Source organism: Belonocnema kinseyi, chromosome 3, assembly GCF_010883055.1.
Source record: "Belonocnema kinseyi isolate 2016_QV_RU_SX_M_011 chromosome 3, B_treatae_v1, whole genome shotgun sequence".
Taxonomy (NCBI): domain Eukaryota; kingdom Metazoa; phylum Arthropoda; class Insecta; order Hymenoptera; family Cynipidae; genus Belonocnema; species Belonocnema kinseyi.
The window spans coordinates 56,233,933-56,255,253 of NC_046659.1; the positions used below are offsets into that span (position 1 = coordinate 56,233,933).

Genomic DNA, 21,321 nt, shown 5'->3' on the forward strand with positions numbered 1-21,321 from the left:
AATAGAAAAATAATAGAATTTAAAAAAATGAATGAAGGAATGTAGCGACTGTTATTAAAAAGTAATAAATTTCGAAGTGGAGTTAAAGGTAATATGTGAAGGTTGTTGAACATCTGGCGGTGAATTTGTTAGCACAGAAGGAGATGTTTCCTGGGCAGGATGTGCTATATAATAAGTTTCGAGTGCCCTTTGTTTCGAACTGTGTGGGCTGAGAAAATCTTGATTTGTCATAACGAACCACTTAACGATGCTTAATAACAGGATGCGGACGCTTTTTAAAGCCTCAGCCAGTGCCCTCCGATCCGCTCAGAAATCTCGAGTGATCTTGACGTGGATCTAGGTGTGGCATATACCTACATATACGCCTCGAGTTACGCAAAACCGTGTTCAGTGTTCACTACTCCACTCTTATTTGTTACCAGCCTTAATGTATCGAGGTGTTGAACATCTCATGACTATATACATTTCAAGATCCACTTAACAAGAAAATTATTTTTCCATTCATTAAAAAACACCTGGCTTCACATATTAAACCAAGCTCTTTCTTTTGGCGAATTTATTAACTAAATAAATATTTAAAAAGTAGAAAATTCAAATTACATTCAGATAATATACGGCTTTGGATTTCTAGCGCTTCCGACTTTAAAACACGATTTGCAAAGGAACTTTCTCTTTACCCACCCGCACCATCTTTACTTGATTCAAGAATTAGGCAATTCTGCATCTACAAGAAAGATTTTTCGTAAGACCCAAAATGACAAAACTCAAAAATACAAGACTCGTTTATAAGTCCCCCTCCCCATAGATAAGATCCCAAACATTAATTTCTAAAAAAAAGTCCTAAGCCGAAAGCCCAAATACCATAAGTCTTGGAAATAAGGTTCCAAGTAGTAAATCCCAAGAAGTGAGGTGCAAAAAAAAATGGTAAATTTGTTTAATTTTAGTCATATTTAATAAAACAGTGAAAGTTACTCGCACTTATTGCGAAGAATTTACATTCTACAAAGAAGGGAAATAAAAAAACGCAGTGATTACCAAGTTTCGGATTTATTCCTTATGTACAATGGAAAACTATACGAACATCGGTAAACATTTGTATTCTCTTTAAAATATACACGATACACGATACTTTACAAGACACGCTTTTATTTACAGTGTGTACATATAGTTACCTATTCACACATTTTACATCGCAGCTAGACAGATACTCATAATATTAACAAAAATTTGTACAAATATACACGCGCTTTCTAAAAATTCGTTAGCAAAAATAATAAATAATAATCCTTAAGCAGGTACGGTTTACGTTAAATATTTAATTTTGTAATACGGAATCACATACATAAATATATTACTCGCGTTCATAAAAAAGACAGTAGTCCAAAGCAAGACGCTTTTTCTTTTTTTTTAAAGAAGACTCACGGCGTCACAGCGCCTTTTTCTTTAAGTCTAAACACAGTCTAAGCTCGTCTCTCGGATCTCGATTTCTTCGATTTTCTCGAGATCACTAGGAGGAAGACATTGCATCATTCATGTTGCTCCTTGCTCGTATAAAACAAAAAGACACCTCCGCCCGTCATAATAATTCGACCAGTAACGTCGCACTCGGGAATCGGAAAATTACCGATTTTACGCTCGCGCACATGCATCGGGTTGTTGACTGTCAGTGACGCAACGTAGAGCGAACGTACACGCATTCTTGCGAGTGGCGCGTGTACCGGACGCTACTTTTCCATCCAGAATCGCCTGCGGCGCGGCGATTCGAATCCCGCTGGATCGCATCCAGCGAGGAAATCCTCGACTCCATCTCCCAGAGCTTTCGCGCTCTCTCTCTCTCTCTCTCTTACACACACACAGACACAGGCTAAAAAAATCCAATCATCTATACAGACATGCGCACACATTGGTCTTTTCGAACAGAACAGCATATCCGCGGAGGCTAAATAAATCTATACCGGTTTTCGCTACAGCCTTATTAATAAATTACGCGCGTCCAAGGAGGTTTGGCTTTGCCACGACTTTGCCTATCGGTCTCTTAGTTCATAGGCCGCCGCGTTTGTTAATTACTGAAACTGTGGAGAATGCGGCAGCGCCATTCGCCATTCGTTCTAACGAGCAAGTAAGTCGGAGGTAAGGATGAAAGTGGGGACAAGTCGCAGCGTACTCATTCCAATCCATTCCAATCTGTTCGAACGCAAGTCTTGGGCTGCCAGGAGTTTCTACCTCTCTCTTTAAATATTCTTCTTCCCTCCTTTTCTCGCTGGTGGCTCGCCTACCTGCAGAATTTCTCGGGCCGACTCGACTCGGCATTCCTCTCGATTCCTCTTCTCGAGTTCTCGGTTTCTTCAGCAGCTCTTGACTCTTCAGCTCAGCCTCAGCGGCAGCCGCAACCAAGCACCGCCATGTCCTGATAGTTCTTTAAGACCACCTTGTTCTCCTCGTCCAAATAGAGCATGGAAATGGAGCTGAGGGCTGTGGGGACGCAGCAGGCCTTGGGGACCATGCTGGGGTTTGTCGAGTAAACGAGATTCTGGACGATGGCGTGGTTCGTCGAGTTGAGATGATCGGCGAGAGGAAACGGACAATCGCCGTGGCAGTAAAAGGCATCGTATCCAGGCGGAGCGACGATCCAGTCGTTCCAACCGACATCAACAAAATCGACGTAGAGCGGATGTCTTCGACAGTTATCCCTGCTGTTTTTCGTGCGATTCTTACCGCGTGCTGCAGCACGCTTAGCTCGCCGATCGAGAATCTGCTTGGCGGTGGCCATTTTGCCTCTGCCGTCGTCCGTGTAGGTGAAGAGCGTTGGCTGAGCAGTAACCCAGGAGTCGGGAGACTCGTTGACGCTACGCCTTAGCCTCACGTGCTCGGCATGCTTCCCTGCCTGGTCAGAGTGGGCACCCACGACCTCGACCAGCAGCCCGTGGTTCTCCTCAGCTCCTCTTTTACTCAGCAGCCACCTCTCCACAGCTGGTTGCACGTCTAGACTGACTGACGTGTTCTTGCGAGCGTCCACCACCTGACTGTCGATCAGCCTTAAAATGGGCTTGCTGCGTCCCTTGACCCCGGGTCGCATGATGTCATGGACTAATATCCGCACTGCGCGACGACCTTCTCTACCGTCGTCTGGGAGAGATACCCTCGAAAGACTTAGCTGCGAGGCTTGCAGCTTTTCGTGGGATGGGACCCCGCTTACGTCAAAGTGGAGTCGAAACCTGTGAGGGGTTTGGAACTTGTGGTCCAACTCACTGTCTGAAAGCAAAAAGGATAGGGTTAATTTAGTCTAAAAACGATAGAGAATTAGTACGAGTGTGTAAAATTCACTAAGGTTCAGTTAAACACTTTTTTAACAAATATCTAACCATATTAGAAATAATGTTCTTATTTTCAAAAGTGAAAACAGTAGTTGCATGGAATATCTTCCCGAAAAAATAAGCCATTATTTATTTAAATTCAACCATTTTTCAAAAATTAGTGTGTAGCGAACTGATTATTGGCGTGCCAACTACCTTAAATGAGTTTTACAGTTTGGCAAAATTTGGCAGAGCCTACAACCCAACTGTTGGTTTTGTTTTTATCGGAGTTTTGCTTCTTTAATGGCTATTTTAGGACCCTTTTTTCAATTCAAAACCTATTCAAGGTGGACATGTATTCCGTTTTGCGGTCAATATGTCCATGGATAGACGCACTCGAATTCCATCCAGCAATCCTAAGGTCCTTTCGTTCTTTTTCTGATCATCTATACCCATCCCAGAGGTAGAAGAAGAAAGTAGAAGAAATGGAACGCAACTATTGGCAAGTATAACTACTTACTCATTAAGTCATTAAGGGATTGACAGACCCGGCGCGTAATTCTAGTGCTTTTCTCTCCGCCGAATTAAACTGAAGTGCTGTCCCTTTTCAATAAGATTGACAGATTCTGCGCAATGGTCTAATTTTACAAAATAATTCTCAAGTACAAAAACAGGACTTCCAGAGTTCCAATTTTTGAAAGCTCCAGAAAAATAAAAATATATCATGCATAAATAAAATCAGCAAACTGATGGAGATTTGCAAAAAAAAATTATAGAACTGAAATTGTTTAGGTTTTGAATGTATTCAAGCAATAACGATATCATTTGGATATACATTTTTACTTTTAATTATTTAGTTGGGAACATTTAAATGGGAATTTATTTTATCTTAAATTTAGTAAAGAGTCAATCCATTGCTTTACAAATTTCAAGAATTGATCAACTATTATATCCCAAAATAGTGTACAGAAGGTCAGTGCTTTCCAAAAATTAAAAGAAAGAAAAAAATCAACTTTCTATGATGAAGTGACTTCCAAATAATTGCAAACTATTGTGATGCAAATAAAAAAATTTTAATCTCGTTCAAGTTCTTGAGAACTATAAGAATTACTTTCTTCATTATTATTATTATTATTATTATTATTATTATTATTTTGTCGTTGCAAAATTCTCTCATAGTTTGAATACTAAAAGCTATTTAAAATTCAAATACTGTAGTTTGCAAATACGACAATACGATCAAATTGGGTGAAACGCCAAATCTAAGTCTTTAAATAAAAATTCCTTAAGAATGAAAACATTCCTAATTTCCATAATCATAGACAAATATAAAAATAAATTGCAATTATATCAATCATTTTCTCAATTCTCAAGAGAGAAATTTTATTTTATATTATTGTCATAATTAAATAAATGTAAAAACATAATATTCCTCTAGTTTTCTACTCCATCAATAGCAGAACTTGATTTCTCTAAGTTAATTGATTCAAATAATAATTCCGCTTCGAAGAGTCCAGGTGGTGAATAAACTTAAGCAGCCGTTTGATTTTCTCTTTTTTAATTTTGATGAATTATTGGCCTGTTACTACTATTTACATAAGATCTTTAGGGAATAAAGGTGTATTCAGAGTCGGCTTTAGGGGCGGGCAAAAAAGGCGACCGCCCGGAGTGCCGCCAAACCTCTTCTTTTTCCACGCGACCGCAATTGAAATTTTTGGAAACATATCGCTTCCATCTCTAACTTCTAATAGGAACCAAAAAGGATCTTTAAATTAGATATATTAATAGATATCAGTCCATGAAAGAAAAAAAAGTCAATGGGCATGCGGAACAATAAATATCTCCAATCTTTATAAGAACAAAAAAAAACACATATTTGGTTTAATAATTCATTTGAAAACAATATTGTCTAGAGTTATTTCGATTGAGTTATTAAGCCGTCCTTACTTCGATCATATTTTAAAGTCAAATAATATTAGTTCCCAAAAGTCTCATTAATCCAATGAAATAAGAATACAATATACTTATTCTAGCGATTAGAATTACTATTTAAAACCATGAAATATTTATTAAAAACATAAAGATTATTTTACAGATATTCTGGAATAGCTTTATAATCTTCGTCATTATTAAAAGGGTCTATATATCGCGATAAAACTTTATAATGCGAAGCATCAAAGTCAATCTCCCGAATAAAATAAAGGCGGTTTAATGGGCTTAATCCTTTTAAGAAGCTTCAATAAAAATTCGAACCTCTTTATGAAGGATAGATTTCAAAGCCTCCGCGTTTTTAATGACGCGAGGATTTCACCGTTTATATTAAGGATCGAATTGAATGAATACCTGAGGGTGATAGATATAAGCAAAAAGAATCGATATGTATCAATAAAATATTTCTTAATTTAAATTTTAAAGTCGCTTTTTCCAGAAAGTTTTTTTTAGAACTGAAACTGGTTGTTCATTACAGTAGTAATTTGTATACCCCTGTAGGGTATCTCTTTTAACTTGATAGAAGTGCCATCTGATACGCGAATTATTTGGTATCTCAACGTTATTATAGGAATTTTAATGAAAAAGAACAGTAAGTAGCAATTCATTTTAATCAGAAATATTACTGAGGTCTAAAATTCAATATTTACCATAAGATTTCTTGATAAAATTGAATTCAAATTTCCCAATAGTTTCAAATTGGTGGTACTGCCGTAGCTACCCAACAGACGTATATCTCTAGATTCTAGAATTCGAAAAAGACTTCAAAATCCACAACAATGCAAATAATCAGGTAGTAAATTAACTTTAAACTGATAAATTGCAGAACCTATTTTCTATTCATTCGGAAGGTCGAGTACCTTCGTTCTGAAACCTGTTCTCTACCTGCTGTTTCCATTTTCGATGAATAATTTCGCGCCAAACTGTCTGCCAGAAACGCAATACAATACTGTTGTTATTAAATTCAAGCAAAATGGGGTTGAACCTCAAAAGTCAAAACCAACAAAAGTTTAGGTCTACAATAAATTAAGTGGGCCAGTTATTTCCTGAGGGAACAATGCAACCAGAAATAAAATTTCGGCAGAGACCAGTTAATCCTAAATGGATTTTGAAAAATTTTCGGAAATAAGGACGTCAACAGTTGGATGTGACCAAGATAGTTAATATTAGCAGGTGGTAAAACTAGTAGGTACTAAAATAGCTAAGACCAGCACACAATGACTCAGAGGGTGGTCCTGAAGAAGTTCTCCAAAGATAATTTATCTGCATCAGATAATGAATCTTGGTTACTGCACAATTTAGCTTCAAATTATGAACCTCTTAACGTATCGGAAAGTTTCCACTCGAGCTTTCATAAAACGCACACGTATCCTCGTTTTAAGATAATCAGAGGTGAAATGCGTTTCAGAGGGTTGCTTTAATTTAAGACATAGGTAGACATGGCTTATCATTATTTCTCTCTAAGATTGCTGCTCCGGATGTTCCTACATCTCCATTTGAAGTTTGAACCAAAATCAGACCTCACAATCTGATTGCAGAAAAAAATTAAGGGAAATAGGCAGCTCCAATTTGAATAATTATCAATGATAATAAGTATATAATAGAGCTTCCGAAATCTATGACTTACAATTTTGCATTCTTTTAAACTACATTCTTTTTTGTGAAGCTAAAGCTTTGCAATCATTTTTCTAAAAAATAATTTTTTAATTCATACCTTTTCTAACTTAAACCTGAGTAGAAAATAAAAAATTCGGTATTTTTATTGGAGTTTAAATATCTACAGAATTTATCATACGGCAATACATTTTTGTTGTGAGGTTTCTTAATTGAAAAGTTGATTTTTGGAAACATTTTTTTGTCTCCTGAAAAATAGGTAATAATCACATTTGTGCTCTTTCGATATGCTAACCTTCGATTTACAATAATAATAATAATAATAATAATAATAATAATGGTACGCAATTACTACTTCGATTTTAAATAGGGTTAAACATCAAATATGACTCCTATCAACAGTAGAACCCTTTGTGTTTTTATGATTTTCAAATGAAAAAGATTTCTAAATTGAAATTAGAACCATTTTTTTAAATTTAGTTTTTACTCTTCATTATATTTGTTCTTAATTATTTTCAACTAGAAAAATTCTAAACAAATAATTTATTATTAAATTATTTATTCAATAATCTTCACCTGCACGGAAATTTGTAATACACAAAAATATTTGTATTTAGGACAAATGCAATCCATTATAACCGACACTTCCTTATATATTTTAATGGTAAAGTCATATAAAAATAGCCATGGGTAAACGGATTCGAACCCGAGCGGACCACGCCGATGCCCCTACGCCTACCTAATAACGAAGGAAAGCAAAAAAATTCGAAAATTCGTATCATGGAATTTATATCCATGCGAGAAAATAGAAGACAAATTTTGATATAAGTGTATTTTAAAGAGAGAAAAATAAAGAAAAATTAAAGACTTACGCAATATTTTTTTAACTCAGCCAAGATGGTTACGAAAATTTCCATAATTTATATATTTCAAAATCGAAATCGGAGATTCGTATACAAATTAAATTGACCAATTTTCAGCATAATTTGCCTATAAAAATTAGGGTTACATCTCAAAAGAACATTCTTCCATTCTTGAATGTAAACACGAGCCTACATCCAAAACAGTGTAGATTGAACGGATATAATAAATTTAATGAAGCGATTCTAGTGGCACGGAAAAAAAAACTTAATTATCAAAAGACTGAATAATCTTCATTTTAGTTCCTACTTCTCGAGCGTGGGAAGGTCAACTTTTGAGAAAGACTGGCGCAACCAGACATTAAAGCGTCTCCTAAATGTCATCGGCAAATTGCGTTCAGTTAACTACTGAGACAGAGTCCGCAGAAACCAAAGAAAGTAAATTGTCTATTGCAAATATGTGACGAATTTTTAGCGATTTCTTCCTAGCATTTTTTTTAGCAGTTTACATTTTAATGAAGAGTTCTTATGAGATTTTGGAACTTCTGGAACGACATTTTTGCCAATAGTTCTGATAAAATCATTTTATATTCTTGTAATCTTGTACGATACACGATTCTGAAATTGCATTATGAAAAATAAGTTCTGCATGCATTTCTGATCTCGTGAGCAGAAATTAAATCAGTATAGATTAGTAATTAGTTGACTCGACTGAACTATAAATAGCGTACAAAGAACGAAAGTAAACATTATTAAACGAGAGCAAACTAGCGCACAAAATTGTCGCTGAGTGGTCTGTAATGTCATGCACTGATGCACAACCTCACTCACTATAAACTGGCTGTCCGAGTTACCTTGAAGGTTAACTATCAGTGAACTGCTATAAAACTAAACGAACCTTCTCTCCACGATCTTTATGTAAATTGTAAAACACGTATCTGCAATACAAAATATTGTTCGTGCCGAGCATTTATTCGCTTTTACGACGAATTTTCTGGAAATCAAGTCTGAACAGCGCCAAAGATTTAAAACTTTCCTCAATCGTTGAAAAAAAATCACACTAAAAACGAATACTTAAAAATGTTAAACTTTTAATTAAGAAAAATAAAATTAACTTAGAATCTGAAATTCAGCAAAAAATTGTCTGAATTTAAGGCCAATGCCTGAACTTCAGAATTCAATCATACGGGTTCTTACATTATGATAAACTAACTTTAATCTAGATAACTGTTCTTTGAATTTAAGTACATTTTTGAGATTGAGGTGTAGTATTTTTAGCAGGAAAATCGCCATTCGCCTTTCGAGAGGCGGTCTAATACCTGAAATTCCAGAAACCAGGCATTTGGACCGCTATTACTTTTTCTCAATTTCTGGTTATTTTTTCTCTTGTTTCGTCCCAAAATGCAAACAGGAGGCTCGTCGCTTATGGAGAGAGTTTTATATTCCTGGCTATAAATGTGGTGCACCAAATATTTTTGAGGTGGACCATCGATTCTAAAAATAATTTTCTCTATCAAAAAAGGCGTTCACTGTGGGGCCAAATTGAATTTGCGTGGACAAATTAACCTGAAGGCAAATCTGCATTAAATTGATAAAACCTTTCTTGTTAACAACATTTGCTTGAAAATTCGACGTTCTCCTTTCTATTTTTCAATGATTAGAAAATATTCAAAATCAGTCAAAATAGTTTTCTTGGCCTATAAGATGAACAAATATAAAAAAGGCTTCACTTCTTACAACAAAATTGTAATATTTAGTCAATTGTATAAATAAATGTAATAAACAAATAAATATTTTAAACATTATTGAACGGGTAGCTTAATTTTGTTTTGTAATGAAATGTACTAAGCATTGCTTTACAATTTACATTAACAATTATTCATGATACTTTGTAATACACGTAAAATTATTGTCATTGTTCAAAGAAAAAACGAAAGAAATGTAAAAATGTCTTAAGATAGCGGCTTATTTGTTGTAATTCTATACTGACAAAAAATCACGTCATGATTTTTTCAAAAGGATCTTTAGATGGAAAAATGACCAAGTAGATTATTCACTGACTTTCAGATAAAAACCGTATATTTTTCAAATTAAAATGAGCTTAAACGAGAATTGGTTTATTTAATAATAACCTCACTTGGTTACAAAAAATGAAGCCTGTTTTCAACAATGTGCTTTCACAAAGTTCTTCCGAAATTAATACAGAAGACACTGACAATTTCAAAGATTCTTTTTAATTTGTTCCAAGGATTTTGCAAACCGTGGAAAAAATTTCAAAGTAAATTTACCGAGGTTCCGGCGATTCAGATTCCACGTTGAGTATATCTAAAGGAGAGTAAACCTTATGAAGGAAGAAGATCGTATCAAATTGTTCAAATTTGCAAAACCGCGGATTGCATTAGATTTGAATGTAAATAGAATTTGATCCCTCTACCTTAAGTATATATTACTATTAAATTAGTCAATTTCCAAGACTGCTACTTTTTACAACAATTCTATTTCTGCTTCTCCCACTAATGAATTCTCAGAAAGAAACGAATGGATTCTTAAATTATTCAATGATCAACCACATCCGCACAATTCCTCGAATACTCTGCTCCATCTACTTTTTTCTGATATCCTCTGGTCCTTTTTCATATGTCTCTCAATTAGGAATGAAAAATTGCACTTTTTGAAGTGTTTTCTTTCTCTGTTTGGGTGATCATAGTGGTGTTGTGAGTTGTCGGTTTAAGTTTACCTTTCTTGCATTGTACAGCTCCTTCTTTTGTATGTTTGATGCAACTCTAATAGACCGAAATCTTGTAGCTCCTTTTAGCTTCGCATTGTTGGCGGGAATTGAGAGGGGAAAATCCTTGACAACAAAGATCGGCGTTGAAACGTTGTTGAAAGTCAAGTCGAGTGGCTCGCGCCTGGCTGAGGTCGACCTTTTAACTTCGGCCCATTGGAAGCTATTTAAAGTGAATCCAGCAGCTCTGCACGGCTGTTAGGATTTGGCTGGACAATAGTCCTTTCGAGTGAAATATGGGCGTAACCGTGACTCGGACTTAGCATGATACGATGCCACTAGAATAGAAAACGATAAAATGGTTGGGCAAAGGTGGAGTGCCGAGGATATCAGTTACAAAGCCTCTGTCCAAGCAAATGGACCAAACTGGACCATCGACAGGACTGCCAACATCCTTTCCTCTTCTGCTTCATAAACGAAAACAGGCTTATAATTTCTTCCAGTTAAAAATCTTAACGTCTTATTATATTTGTCGAGAGGGAATTATTTTTAGAATTGACTGACCACAAGCATTGCTATAATCCTGAATCTTTCCAATTTTTCTCAACAAAGAAATTAAGAATTCAGACAATCCTGAAGTCTTGGTTCCATCCTAAATCATACGAAATTAAATTTCTAAACGATTTTCAGAACTTAGATTGATAAGAGAATTCTAGAAAATGAAATAAGTCTAAAAAATTGTTATGGAAAATATAAAAGAAGAAAGTTTTTCCAACGAGAAAAGAGGAGATAGCGTGATAGTAAGTTTTGATACTAATTTGACACATAAATTTTCCCAGACGGCCGGAATCAGGATGGTGAGTATCCCAATGCTAATGAGGAAATACGAGCCGCGCGTGGCACCCTCGCAGCACGTGCCCAAGAAGTTCCTGCCTATTGGACTTTAAGTACGATTAGGTTGGTTTAGTTTAGCTTCAGCATTAGGCGGGTCAGGTTTAGGGGTTAAGTAATCGCCAACGAAGAAGCGACAGCCTAAAACTCTTAATCTAAATCTGAAATGAGATCCTTCTCAGTAGCATTGTTGCCAAGGGTCACAGTTTAAGTTAGCCTTAGTTCTACACATAAATATTCATTCTAAAATCTAAATCAACGCTCTCAGCAGATAATTGCATTAGGTACGTGAGATTCGTCCTACCTGACAATCGAGACAGGCATGGAAAAATAAATAGCGAGACGAATCGCGGATAGAGCGAGACTAAAGCCCACTCAAATTCGAGATCTCGTGCCTTTACCAATCGTTAACCCGATTTCGCTTCCGAATGATCCCGAATACTGACCACTCTCGAATACCATGCGTATTCATTTTTCTTTCTTTGATAATCATCTCGACATTTATTTCATTCCTTTCCTTAGTCTCAGACATTTCAAAGAGAATGAAAGTTCAGGGTGGTCGCTAAAATGCAACATACAAAGTTCCCGATTTACATTTTTCCAGGTCATTATAATTAAGAAATTCAAGCTTCTAAAGCTGCAGATTTTTTTTTAATGGAAGTAATCAATCTTGATATGTAAGTGAAAGTATTCAGTCTTTTGAATTTCATTCAAAACCTTTAAATGAAAATTTGAATAATTTTATATTAAACAACTTTACGTTGAAATATTCAAAGTGGTAAAATGTCAACTCAGAAGCCTTCAATATTCTTTCATTGGAAAGAGTAAACATGAAAACTTGACTTAAATGCCGTCCCATATTAATTATTACAAAATCAAATATTAAAAACCTTGCATATTTCAAAATTGAATATTCCACACTAAAAACTTTTAAAAATATTAATTGAGATCGTAGTAATTTTTTGACTAGATCAAAACTATAATTTCATGTACCTAATATGAAGTAAAATTGCAAGTAATTGCACATACTTTTTATTGGGTAATAAATAAATCCAAGCGGTCAATTTCACTGTTGAATATTTAAAAATGTTCAATAATTGTAAAACTCCGAAATTTAACAACTTCAGATAGAAGTTTTAAATTTTAAACGAATGCTGAAATATAGTTGCCCAGTGTTAAAACAAAATGTTTTGATGTCTTATTTAGAAGCTGCGTAATTTGAAATGATTTGAATTTAAAAAATAAATTTTGAACAATTTATTACAATTTTGAACCTTTGATTTGGAACCGACAGGTATTGTTAATTTCTAAAAAATTTCGCAGTCAATTATTATTAAATTTTAAATATTGTAATTACATTTAAAAAACCTTCAATTAATTTATGTTTACAGTTAATCGACTTCAAAATGTCTACATTTTTTAAAGCTCTGTATTAAATCTTCAAGCTCAAAAGAACTGAAACTCGAACTCATTCATTGTATAGTTTCATATGATATATGAAGTCATTCGAAAGGTTTGTATTTTAAAAACTTTTAAAAAATCCCAGTCATTTCCCGGTCCAGCTGGAACCGTGTTAATAAAACAAGAATTACTTCAGAGCAAAAAACTGAACTACAATGACTCTGAATCTAATTATTAATCCAAATACTGAAATATTGAAATACTGAGTATTAAATATTGACCAAATATTGAAAAAATATGAACTGACTCAACTTGAAAATCGACATCAGACGTTAAAAATCCCAAATACTCTGGATAATTGCACTTTTCGAAGATGTAAAATCAGCGACCTGATACTGATTTTCTTCTTCTTTGAAACTCAATTCTTCTTCAATAAATAAATCACCAGCAATTGAGGATTGAACCCGCAACCCGCAGCAACGTGAAAATTTGAAGTGACTCTAATAAAGTCATGCAAATACTAACCGATATGATTAAAGGCACGAACGGTGTTTGCTGAACTAGCATGAATCCCTCGTTTGGCGATATTGGCCATTCCGATGGAGTTTTGGCGAATATAGAGTTCTTTGAGGGATGCAGGAACGTGAGCTGAACCCGCGGGCCTGGGCCTTTTCGACATGCCGAGTAGAGAAAGGAGGCTGGCCTCCAATCCTACAAGTGCTTGTTTGCGTTCCTGAGAATCGATCTGGTGTTGCATCTCGTCGTGAGTCGAGTAATTCGAGTTTTTCTGCGAGTTCGCACTCGCCAGCAGCACACCCGCTGCCGCTAACACCAATCTCAGCAGCAGCAACATGCGCATCGTGACGTCAGTCACTGGCACTGCCACTCCTAAAACAGATAAAAGGAGAATCATTAGAATTGTTCAAATTGCTTTTAACCGGTTTCTTACTTTCTAGAAACACTCTTTTACGTTATCTGGAATTCCTTACGGACCCTTTCTCACCTTAAAAAGCTTAAAAAAATATCAGTCCCAGAAAATCACCCAAACAATTTTTTCTTGAAAATACTTCTCAGCGAATTCTATACTTTAACTATTCTATATTTGAATGAATTTAAAACTGTAAAACTTTTCAAATCAGATAAGAATCTCAATATTGCTAGGTATTTGTAATTCAAAATCGTTTTAAAGTTGAAAAGTTTATATTCAAGTTAAAAATTATATCCAAATTGAAAAGTTCTCATATTTCCAAATGAGAAATAATTTATTTCGGAGTTGAAAAATATTTCTCAGTTGACTGAAGAAATTACAGTTTATGAAAGTGCAAATTCTCCACGGTAGGAAAAAAACGATTCGAAGTGCAGGGTTTCCAAACATCCAAATGTTTACACTTTAAAAAATTTACATTTGACAGCGACGGCGTTTTTATGAATAAATCTCTCTGCTTGCATAAAATGTTTTTACATTCGGTTGTCTTTAAAGATTTCGACGAAGTGTGAGAGAATAATTTGTTGACATAACTGAAAATTCAACTGATTCAAGGAAATAGCTTTTGCGATGTTATGAAAGCTGTGGCAAAGTCATAATTTATGGGAGAAGTTGTTTCAGGAAAAATATAGGATTCTACAAATGAGTAATCCAATTTTAAATAAGTTTTTTTTTTAATTGTATACAGAAAAGAAGATTAAGTAAGGACACGCTGGGCCTGAAAAATGATAAATAAAAGTGTCAAAGTGCGATTATCTGAGATTTTTTAAATACGATTCAAGTTTGAATTATTTTTATACTTTCAGGCTTCAGCACATGAATACTATTTATTTTCAGACTTTTTCTACTCGAAACAATTTCAAAAAGCGGTATTTTAATTTTTCGATGCAATTATAAACGATTTTGAAGTGTAAATCGGTGCAATTTTAAAAACTTTCCAATTTGCAACCACTGTATAATAGAAGAATCAAAATATAAAAAATGTCATGAGATAAGGGGATTTTTGAAAGTTTCGAGAATGTTCTAGTGCTGACCAAGAAACAAACTTTACAGAACAGTAGCAAGGCCGTAGTGTATCTGCTTATTAAAATTTTTGAATGAAATTTAAAAACATAAAATTTAAAAAGTCCATAAATTTAGTAACAAACTTAAACAAGAAGGCTTAAAAAGAAGGATGCTTCCAAAAATCAGTTTTTTTTGTTAAAGAAAACATACTCAAGAAAATCAGTTTGTGTAACATAATTGCACAAAAGGACTTAAAATCATAAAATGAGATAAGTATGTTTCTAAATAACAAGTCTCTAATGAGCCAGTTATATGATTGTTTTAGAAACATACTTTTTTATTACACAATTTTTCTTTTTAAAGTTGATGTTCTTAAATTTCCTTTCAAAGTCTAAAATGTTATTGGTGATCTTTATTCCGTTCGAAATCATTCTCATGAAAGAACAGTCCCAATCTGAAAACACTTTAAATCATGAATTTAAAAACTAAAAAACTTAACAAAATCTGAAAATATTTTGAAGGCTGTCAAATTTAACTGCGCGGACAACTGAAAAGCTTTCAATATCAAAGCTTTAAGTTTGAAAACATAGTTATACCATATATCTGAAAAATTAATTCCAGATTTCTTAAATTTGAATTAATTAGCTTGTATTTAAATTCATTTGATGTCCTCGAAATATTAAAAAACTCTATTAATCCTACTCGAACAAGTCTGATTCGATGGACTATTTCCTGCAGAGCGAATGAAAATAAAGACCTGGAAGTGGTATTAGCATCCTATAAAGAGAGAACCGTAAGACGGTTGAACCGGCTCGAAGTAAAATATGCAAAAGATTGCTACTGTGCAATCAGATTCTGTCAAACAGACGACTTGATTCTTTCAAATCGGATCCAAATAATTTTCAAACTGGCTGCCACCAAGCCACTGATATTTAAATCTATAGATTCAAAAGGAGTTCGAAAGAAGACTTTGACGGTGGCTTGATTCGGACTAAGTTTATATTGAAATCTGAAGACTCTATCAACAAGACATCACAAAACTAATACAATTTAATTGTCTTTCAACTTAAAAGCAGATACTGAAACTTCTTGTTTTATACTTCACCGGTCCAGCGAAAAATTCAGACACGATCATCGGACTTAAATAAAACCTCGGATCTTATCGAGAGCTTTGCGATTTATCAAGAGAAGCTTCACTCCTAAATTATTTTTTTATTCTAAGCTGCCTCGGGAAGAAAGAAACCCTGTCCAATATTTCATTGAGATCAACCAGATAATGGGATGACATATTATTCCGAGGCTATCATAGCTCGACAAGAAATTCCTGAAAGAGGATCTCGAGTAGAAGGGCAATTTTCGTCTGCTCGTAAATTTCGCATCTGTGACTCGGGAAAATGAAATTGATGATTGATGATTCATTTGCTTATAGCGAGTTGCGCCAGAAGCGATTCGCGCGTCAGTAGTTTCCTTCGACGATGGTATCGATTAATTTGCGTACTCGTTCTTACGAAGTGCAGGCGATGCCAACTTATTGCCAGCAGGAGAAAAAAAAAGTAATCTTGACGTGTAAATACATACGTGCGTAACGTATTCTCGCGCATACTTTAAAATCCATTATAGCCAGCTTGCACCGGCCAGCTGCGAGATGAGGTGTGCGTTTAACCAGGTCCAAAGCACCTGCGAGTCAACCAAGCAGCTTTCTCTCGTCGGGTTCTGTAGTGTAGTGTAGTTGTAGTGGGTAATGCTTTTTGATTTTTCACAGAAAAGTGAACCACGTTGCGCGCACGTGATGTGACGTTAGGCTCATTCGAACGCTTTAACTACTCAACAGAAAATCTTAATCGTTTACTACAAATTCCAATTTACCAAATCAGAATGAAAGAGTGTATAATTCAATCATACGGTTAGAGAGCCTCGCTCTTTTTTTCTCAATTTCATTTTTCAGCAGATATTTTTAGAGCAAGTAAAATGAGGGCTTTCTATCAAAATAAAAATAACTTGGCTACTAGAATATTCTTGTTATTAATCAAATGAAACATTACTTTCGTGTCACCTAGCTTTAGATTATTGTAGTAGATATTTAGTTCTTATGTATCATAAAAAAATACTAAACATGATTCTTGGCTCCGATATATAGAAGAGTTTGGTGAACTTTCTTTAATTTTCTTGGACTATTTATACGACGAATGCAGTTCCTTTAACTAATGAAGTATATTTATCAAAAGAGCAAGTATGTTAATTGGAAAAGAAAAAAATTAGGAAAAAAGTCAGGTTTCTTTCATTTGATTTTACAACAAGTGAAGTAAATACACGGAAAACTACCACGAGAAGTGATAAAGTGCTATTCCCATTATCTAATTAATGCCTGAGTAACAAATCAATAGCTCCAATCAATGATCTTGATATTCTTGATTGCTTAAACTCAATTGTAACCCATGTTCTATGCCAACTAGTCTATTACTAATATGTTTACTGCAGTTTGAAATTCCCGGTTTTTTTCTCTCTTTTCACTGATGAATAATATAAGAGGAGATATACATATGTACAGTTTTTAATGAGAAATTATTTTGGGCCAATTATTGCTATTATGGTCCATAATATACTTATGTACAAATTATTTATGGAAACATTATAGGCTTGGAATTGAAATCCAAATCTAAGTATGTCCATTTTCTTTTTAATTGGTGATAAAGATCTATAGAAGATAAGTACAATTTGGTATCAAATTTACTATAATAAATTCCTTATTAATTCTGTCCATAAAAATGACATGCAGGGGTTCAATTTCAAAATATAAATTATTCTGAATGCTAACTATAATCAATTCTGCAGATATGCACTGATGTTCTTAAAAATTACAATTTGATAAATTTATAAATTTCAAGAGCATCTAATCATTTGACATTAATTCAATTCAAAAGCCTTTAGTTAGCGGATTATCAAAATTAGAAAGCTTTCTCGATGCAAACTTAGAAGTCTTAAAAAATAAAAATGAGCCAAAGCAGGCGATATGCGCCCACAAAAAATTCGTCCATAGCCTATTTAATGCGATATTAACAATGCCTAACTTTTATACTTTCTCTTCTATTCCATCCCATCCTGTCCAATCCGATATTATCCTATTGCCGGAAAAAAGTACGTGGACGGACACCGACCGAAAACCTATACAAACTGACGATTTTTTAAGTTAATTCATTTATAATTCTTTCTAAAGTCTCTAGATGGGAAAATCTTCGTATTCATAAAAACTTAAGAACAGGTGTTGAATATCTGAATAACCAATTATTCAAAATCACAAATCTGGAAATTATTTAAATTTCAAATCGTTGATATAGAATTCGTCTTTCAAATTTTAAAGAAAACTAATCAAAAGACCTTACAGTTAAAAACCGTATACAATCTGAAATTTTATTTAAAAAATTAAAAACTAAATAATGAGAACAAAATTCTAATACGAAATTGTTGAATTGTAATCTATTTAAAAAAATCTCAACTTAACACCAACTAAGCATACAAAACTTATTTTGAGTTAATTAAATCTGAGCATTTTAATCACCAAAAGGAAGTAAACGTGGCAACGTTGCGCGACGGCACACAATTAGTGGAAAGAAAAATTCAAATCTTCTACGGGAGTATCAATTTTCAGACATGAAAAATAAAATAAAGTTCTACTTAACTTAAATTCAATTCCAATTCAATCATGATTCTGGTGTACATCTTTTTCTGAAAACATATTTATGTAATGATGCTAATAGTTTGAATTTCATGAATATAGAAAAGTTATACTTTTATAAAAAAGGATTAGATCAAAAATTTTTATGTGTTTATTCGATCGTTTGTCGGCATCTCTGAAAAATGCGAAGTTATCTTAAAATTTAATGAGCTTTTAACGAAATTACATCATTAACATTTTCAATCATTTTGTTCAACCTAAAGTTATGAGAAATTCCTTAAACGAGAAGGACAGTAAAAAATCTTGGATTCTGTTCTGGGTATCAATATCCTTAAATTTAATGCTAATAAGAATTTTTACATCCTCTCCCTCAGTAACAAATTTTCAGTCCCCTAAATATTGAATGCATTCAAGTTTTACAATTTTAAGTTCCTTTGTGATTATTTGACTCCCTGATATCATTAAATTAAATTTCTGGATGAGTATCCATTTGCTTTCAACTGATGCTCAGTGGCAATAAATTAATTAACTGAAAACTTGACTGAGTATAAATAACGATTACTTGGTCCCATATATAAAAAAAAAAAAACGATAAAAGTCTTCTTTTATAAGAAGATTCCTAAATCCGGATGACCATGGCGATTCCATAAAGTTGATAACAAATATTTAAATCCTCCGAAATCCTTATCAGCAATAAATCCAGTGCACAAAATATACACATTTTTCACTTTTAAAATTTCCAATTTTGGTTCCTGATTAGCTAACTCACCGACGCTAGGACCCAGACTCCAAATTCTGTAAAATCTTTCTGCTCTCAGGAGATTCCAACCCTTCAGTCTTTTCGGAATTTCTGAGTGAATGACTATGACGTCGAAATCGAAACAAGGTCTGGTCTGGCTGTTTCTTGCTACAATGCAGTCTGAGAAGCCAGAGAAGCAGTAAGAGGAAGAGCAAGAGATTATTTGAGGGAAGAAAGGTGGGACGACGATGGACTGTGTTTGACCTGTGTCGGTATAGGTATAGTATAGGAGGGAAGATAGAGTTGGAGACGGAAAGGCTGCCGTTGCCGAGAGGCTAGAGCCAGGCTGTCTGCTGCAGACTCTTATAATCTTGCTGGCCAGATCTCGAGCCGCCCGTGGCGTGTGGCGTGTATGCAGACTCTGGATCGCCGGAAGGGACCTCGACTCCAACAATGCCAAGGATCCCGTCAATCGCCGACCAAGAAGATGCGCGTTTCTGATCTTATCGACGTTCTGGCTCATTTTAATGTTGGTGATTTTACCTCTCCAGCCTCCTTACCGACTCAACAGGGACTAATTCAGGGTCGGGAGCTTCCTTTTCGGGTTCATAATTGAAGAACTTCGACGACTCAACGTATTTTACGAGGCGAATTTTTTCTCTGGCCAAAAATAAACTTCTTAAAATGTTAAATGTTACTTTTAGTGGCTTCTTCAATTCAGTATCATTCCTGTATTTCTTATACCTGTAAAATTATTCGATTACCCTTGCGAATACATTTAAGAATTCAATCATTTTCCACTTAGTTTAACTTGTAGAGAAGTTTTTTTAACCAGTTCTGGAGCTTAATAAATTATTTATAACTGAATCGAAAAAAGAGCTTAAGATGTAGTTATATCTCAAGTAGCTATTGCTAGAGACACTACAATCTAGTTACTCAATGAAGGTCAAGTTCCAATCACTTTCATTTCAAGCGCTCATTTTATATTCGCACCTACTCCATCGTTTCTTCTATTTTAAGACCTTCAAAAACACCTCGATAAAATACGAAATCTTAGCAAACTCATTTCAGTGGTTATTATAAGCCCATCTTCCCCATAGATAAATAAATTGCTAGATACAAATTAATTGTATAGCATCAAAATTAAGAAATCTAAGAAAAAAATCTATATGCATACTTCAAAATTTGAGGATATAGAATTTAGCCTGCCTGTGATCTACATACATAAATAACATATGACAATTTCCTTCCTGGTCATAACTTCTAACATATTAAATTAGTGACACGTGTTTAAAATGAGAAAAGGATGATGAATCTTGTTCTAGACACCTAGAACCTCGTCCTCTCTACATAAACGAGTTGGTGAGTGCAAGTAAAAATCCCGTTTACCTATTCTTCTTATAGTCTAATTATAGCAGTAAAAGTACAAAAACAGTTTGACTCTTTGCTAATGTAAAACTGGAAAATTTTAATGAAGTTATGCTGCATTTTAAAATTGTACTTTACTCATATTTTTATAATTTAAACTAAATGTGATAACATTCGATAAATTACTATTGTGCATTAAAATCCAGAATCTTGAAGCAACTAGGACATATGCAGTAAACAAACTGTTTTTATAATTCAACAACAATTTGTTGAATAAACAAGAATTCAAATTAATTTATCAAGTTATTTTAGGATTCAACAACGATTAAGTTTCTGCTGCAGTTTAAAACTAAATGTTTATTTAGGAAGTAATTATTAACTTAATTTGTTTTGACACAAGAATCAAGACCCGAATTCCTACTTCTCCTTACAAAATCAACAGAGCTTATGGTCATTAATTTCCACCAAGAGTTCAATATTTTGAAAGGTTGGCTCGCTCACCACATGGCTTTATGGTTCCTTTTACAATTTCTCCTGAACGACCTGAGCCCAACAAATTTTTTCTACCAGAAAGTGACAATTGAACTAATCTTCTTAATCCGCGAATAGGTATATTATACCGCAATATAAATAAAGGAGCCGTACAAATAGCAGAACAGGTTCAGGTTTACTTAGTAACGTTAGAGGTAGAGTTTATGGCAACCTCGTGAATGGTCCAATAAATAAAAAATGGGCCAAATAATAAAAGAGAATCGATTGTGTTAGCTGGGTAACCCAA

The 21,321-nt window shown here is 34.3% G+C and overlaps 1 protein-coding gene across 6 annotated transcripts in view; it reads right to left on the minus strand.

Moving 5' to 3' along the window:
• Positions 1 to 1,031: 1,031 nt before the first annotated feature.
• LOC117169422 (protein decapentaplegic) overlaps positions 1,032 to 21,321 on the minus strand; it is a 208,222-nt gene continuing 187,932 nt past the window's right edge. For all 6 annotated transcript variants that reach the window (XM_033355793.1, XM_033355795.1, XM_033355798.1 and 3 more), the window contains 2 exons: positions 13,299 to 13,661; positions 1,032 to 3,252 (listed from right to left, as the gene is read on the minus strand). In XM_033355793.1, the coding sequence (XP_033211684.1) occupies positions 2,375 to 3,252; positions 13,299 to 13,661 (1,241 nt within the window). In that variant the 3' untranslated portion in view covers positions 1,032 to 2,374. The remainder of the gene's footprint in view (positions 3,253 to 13,298; positions 13,662 to 21,321) is intronic.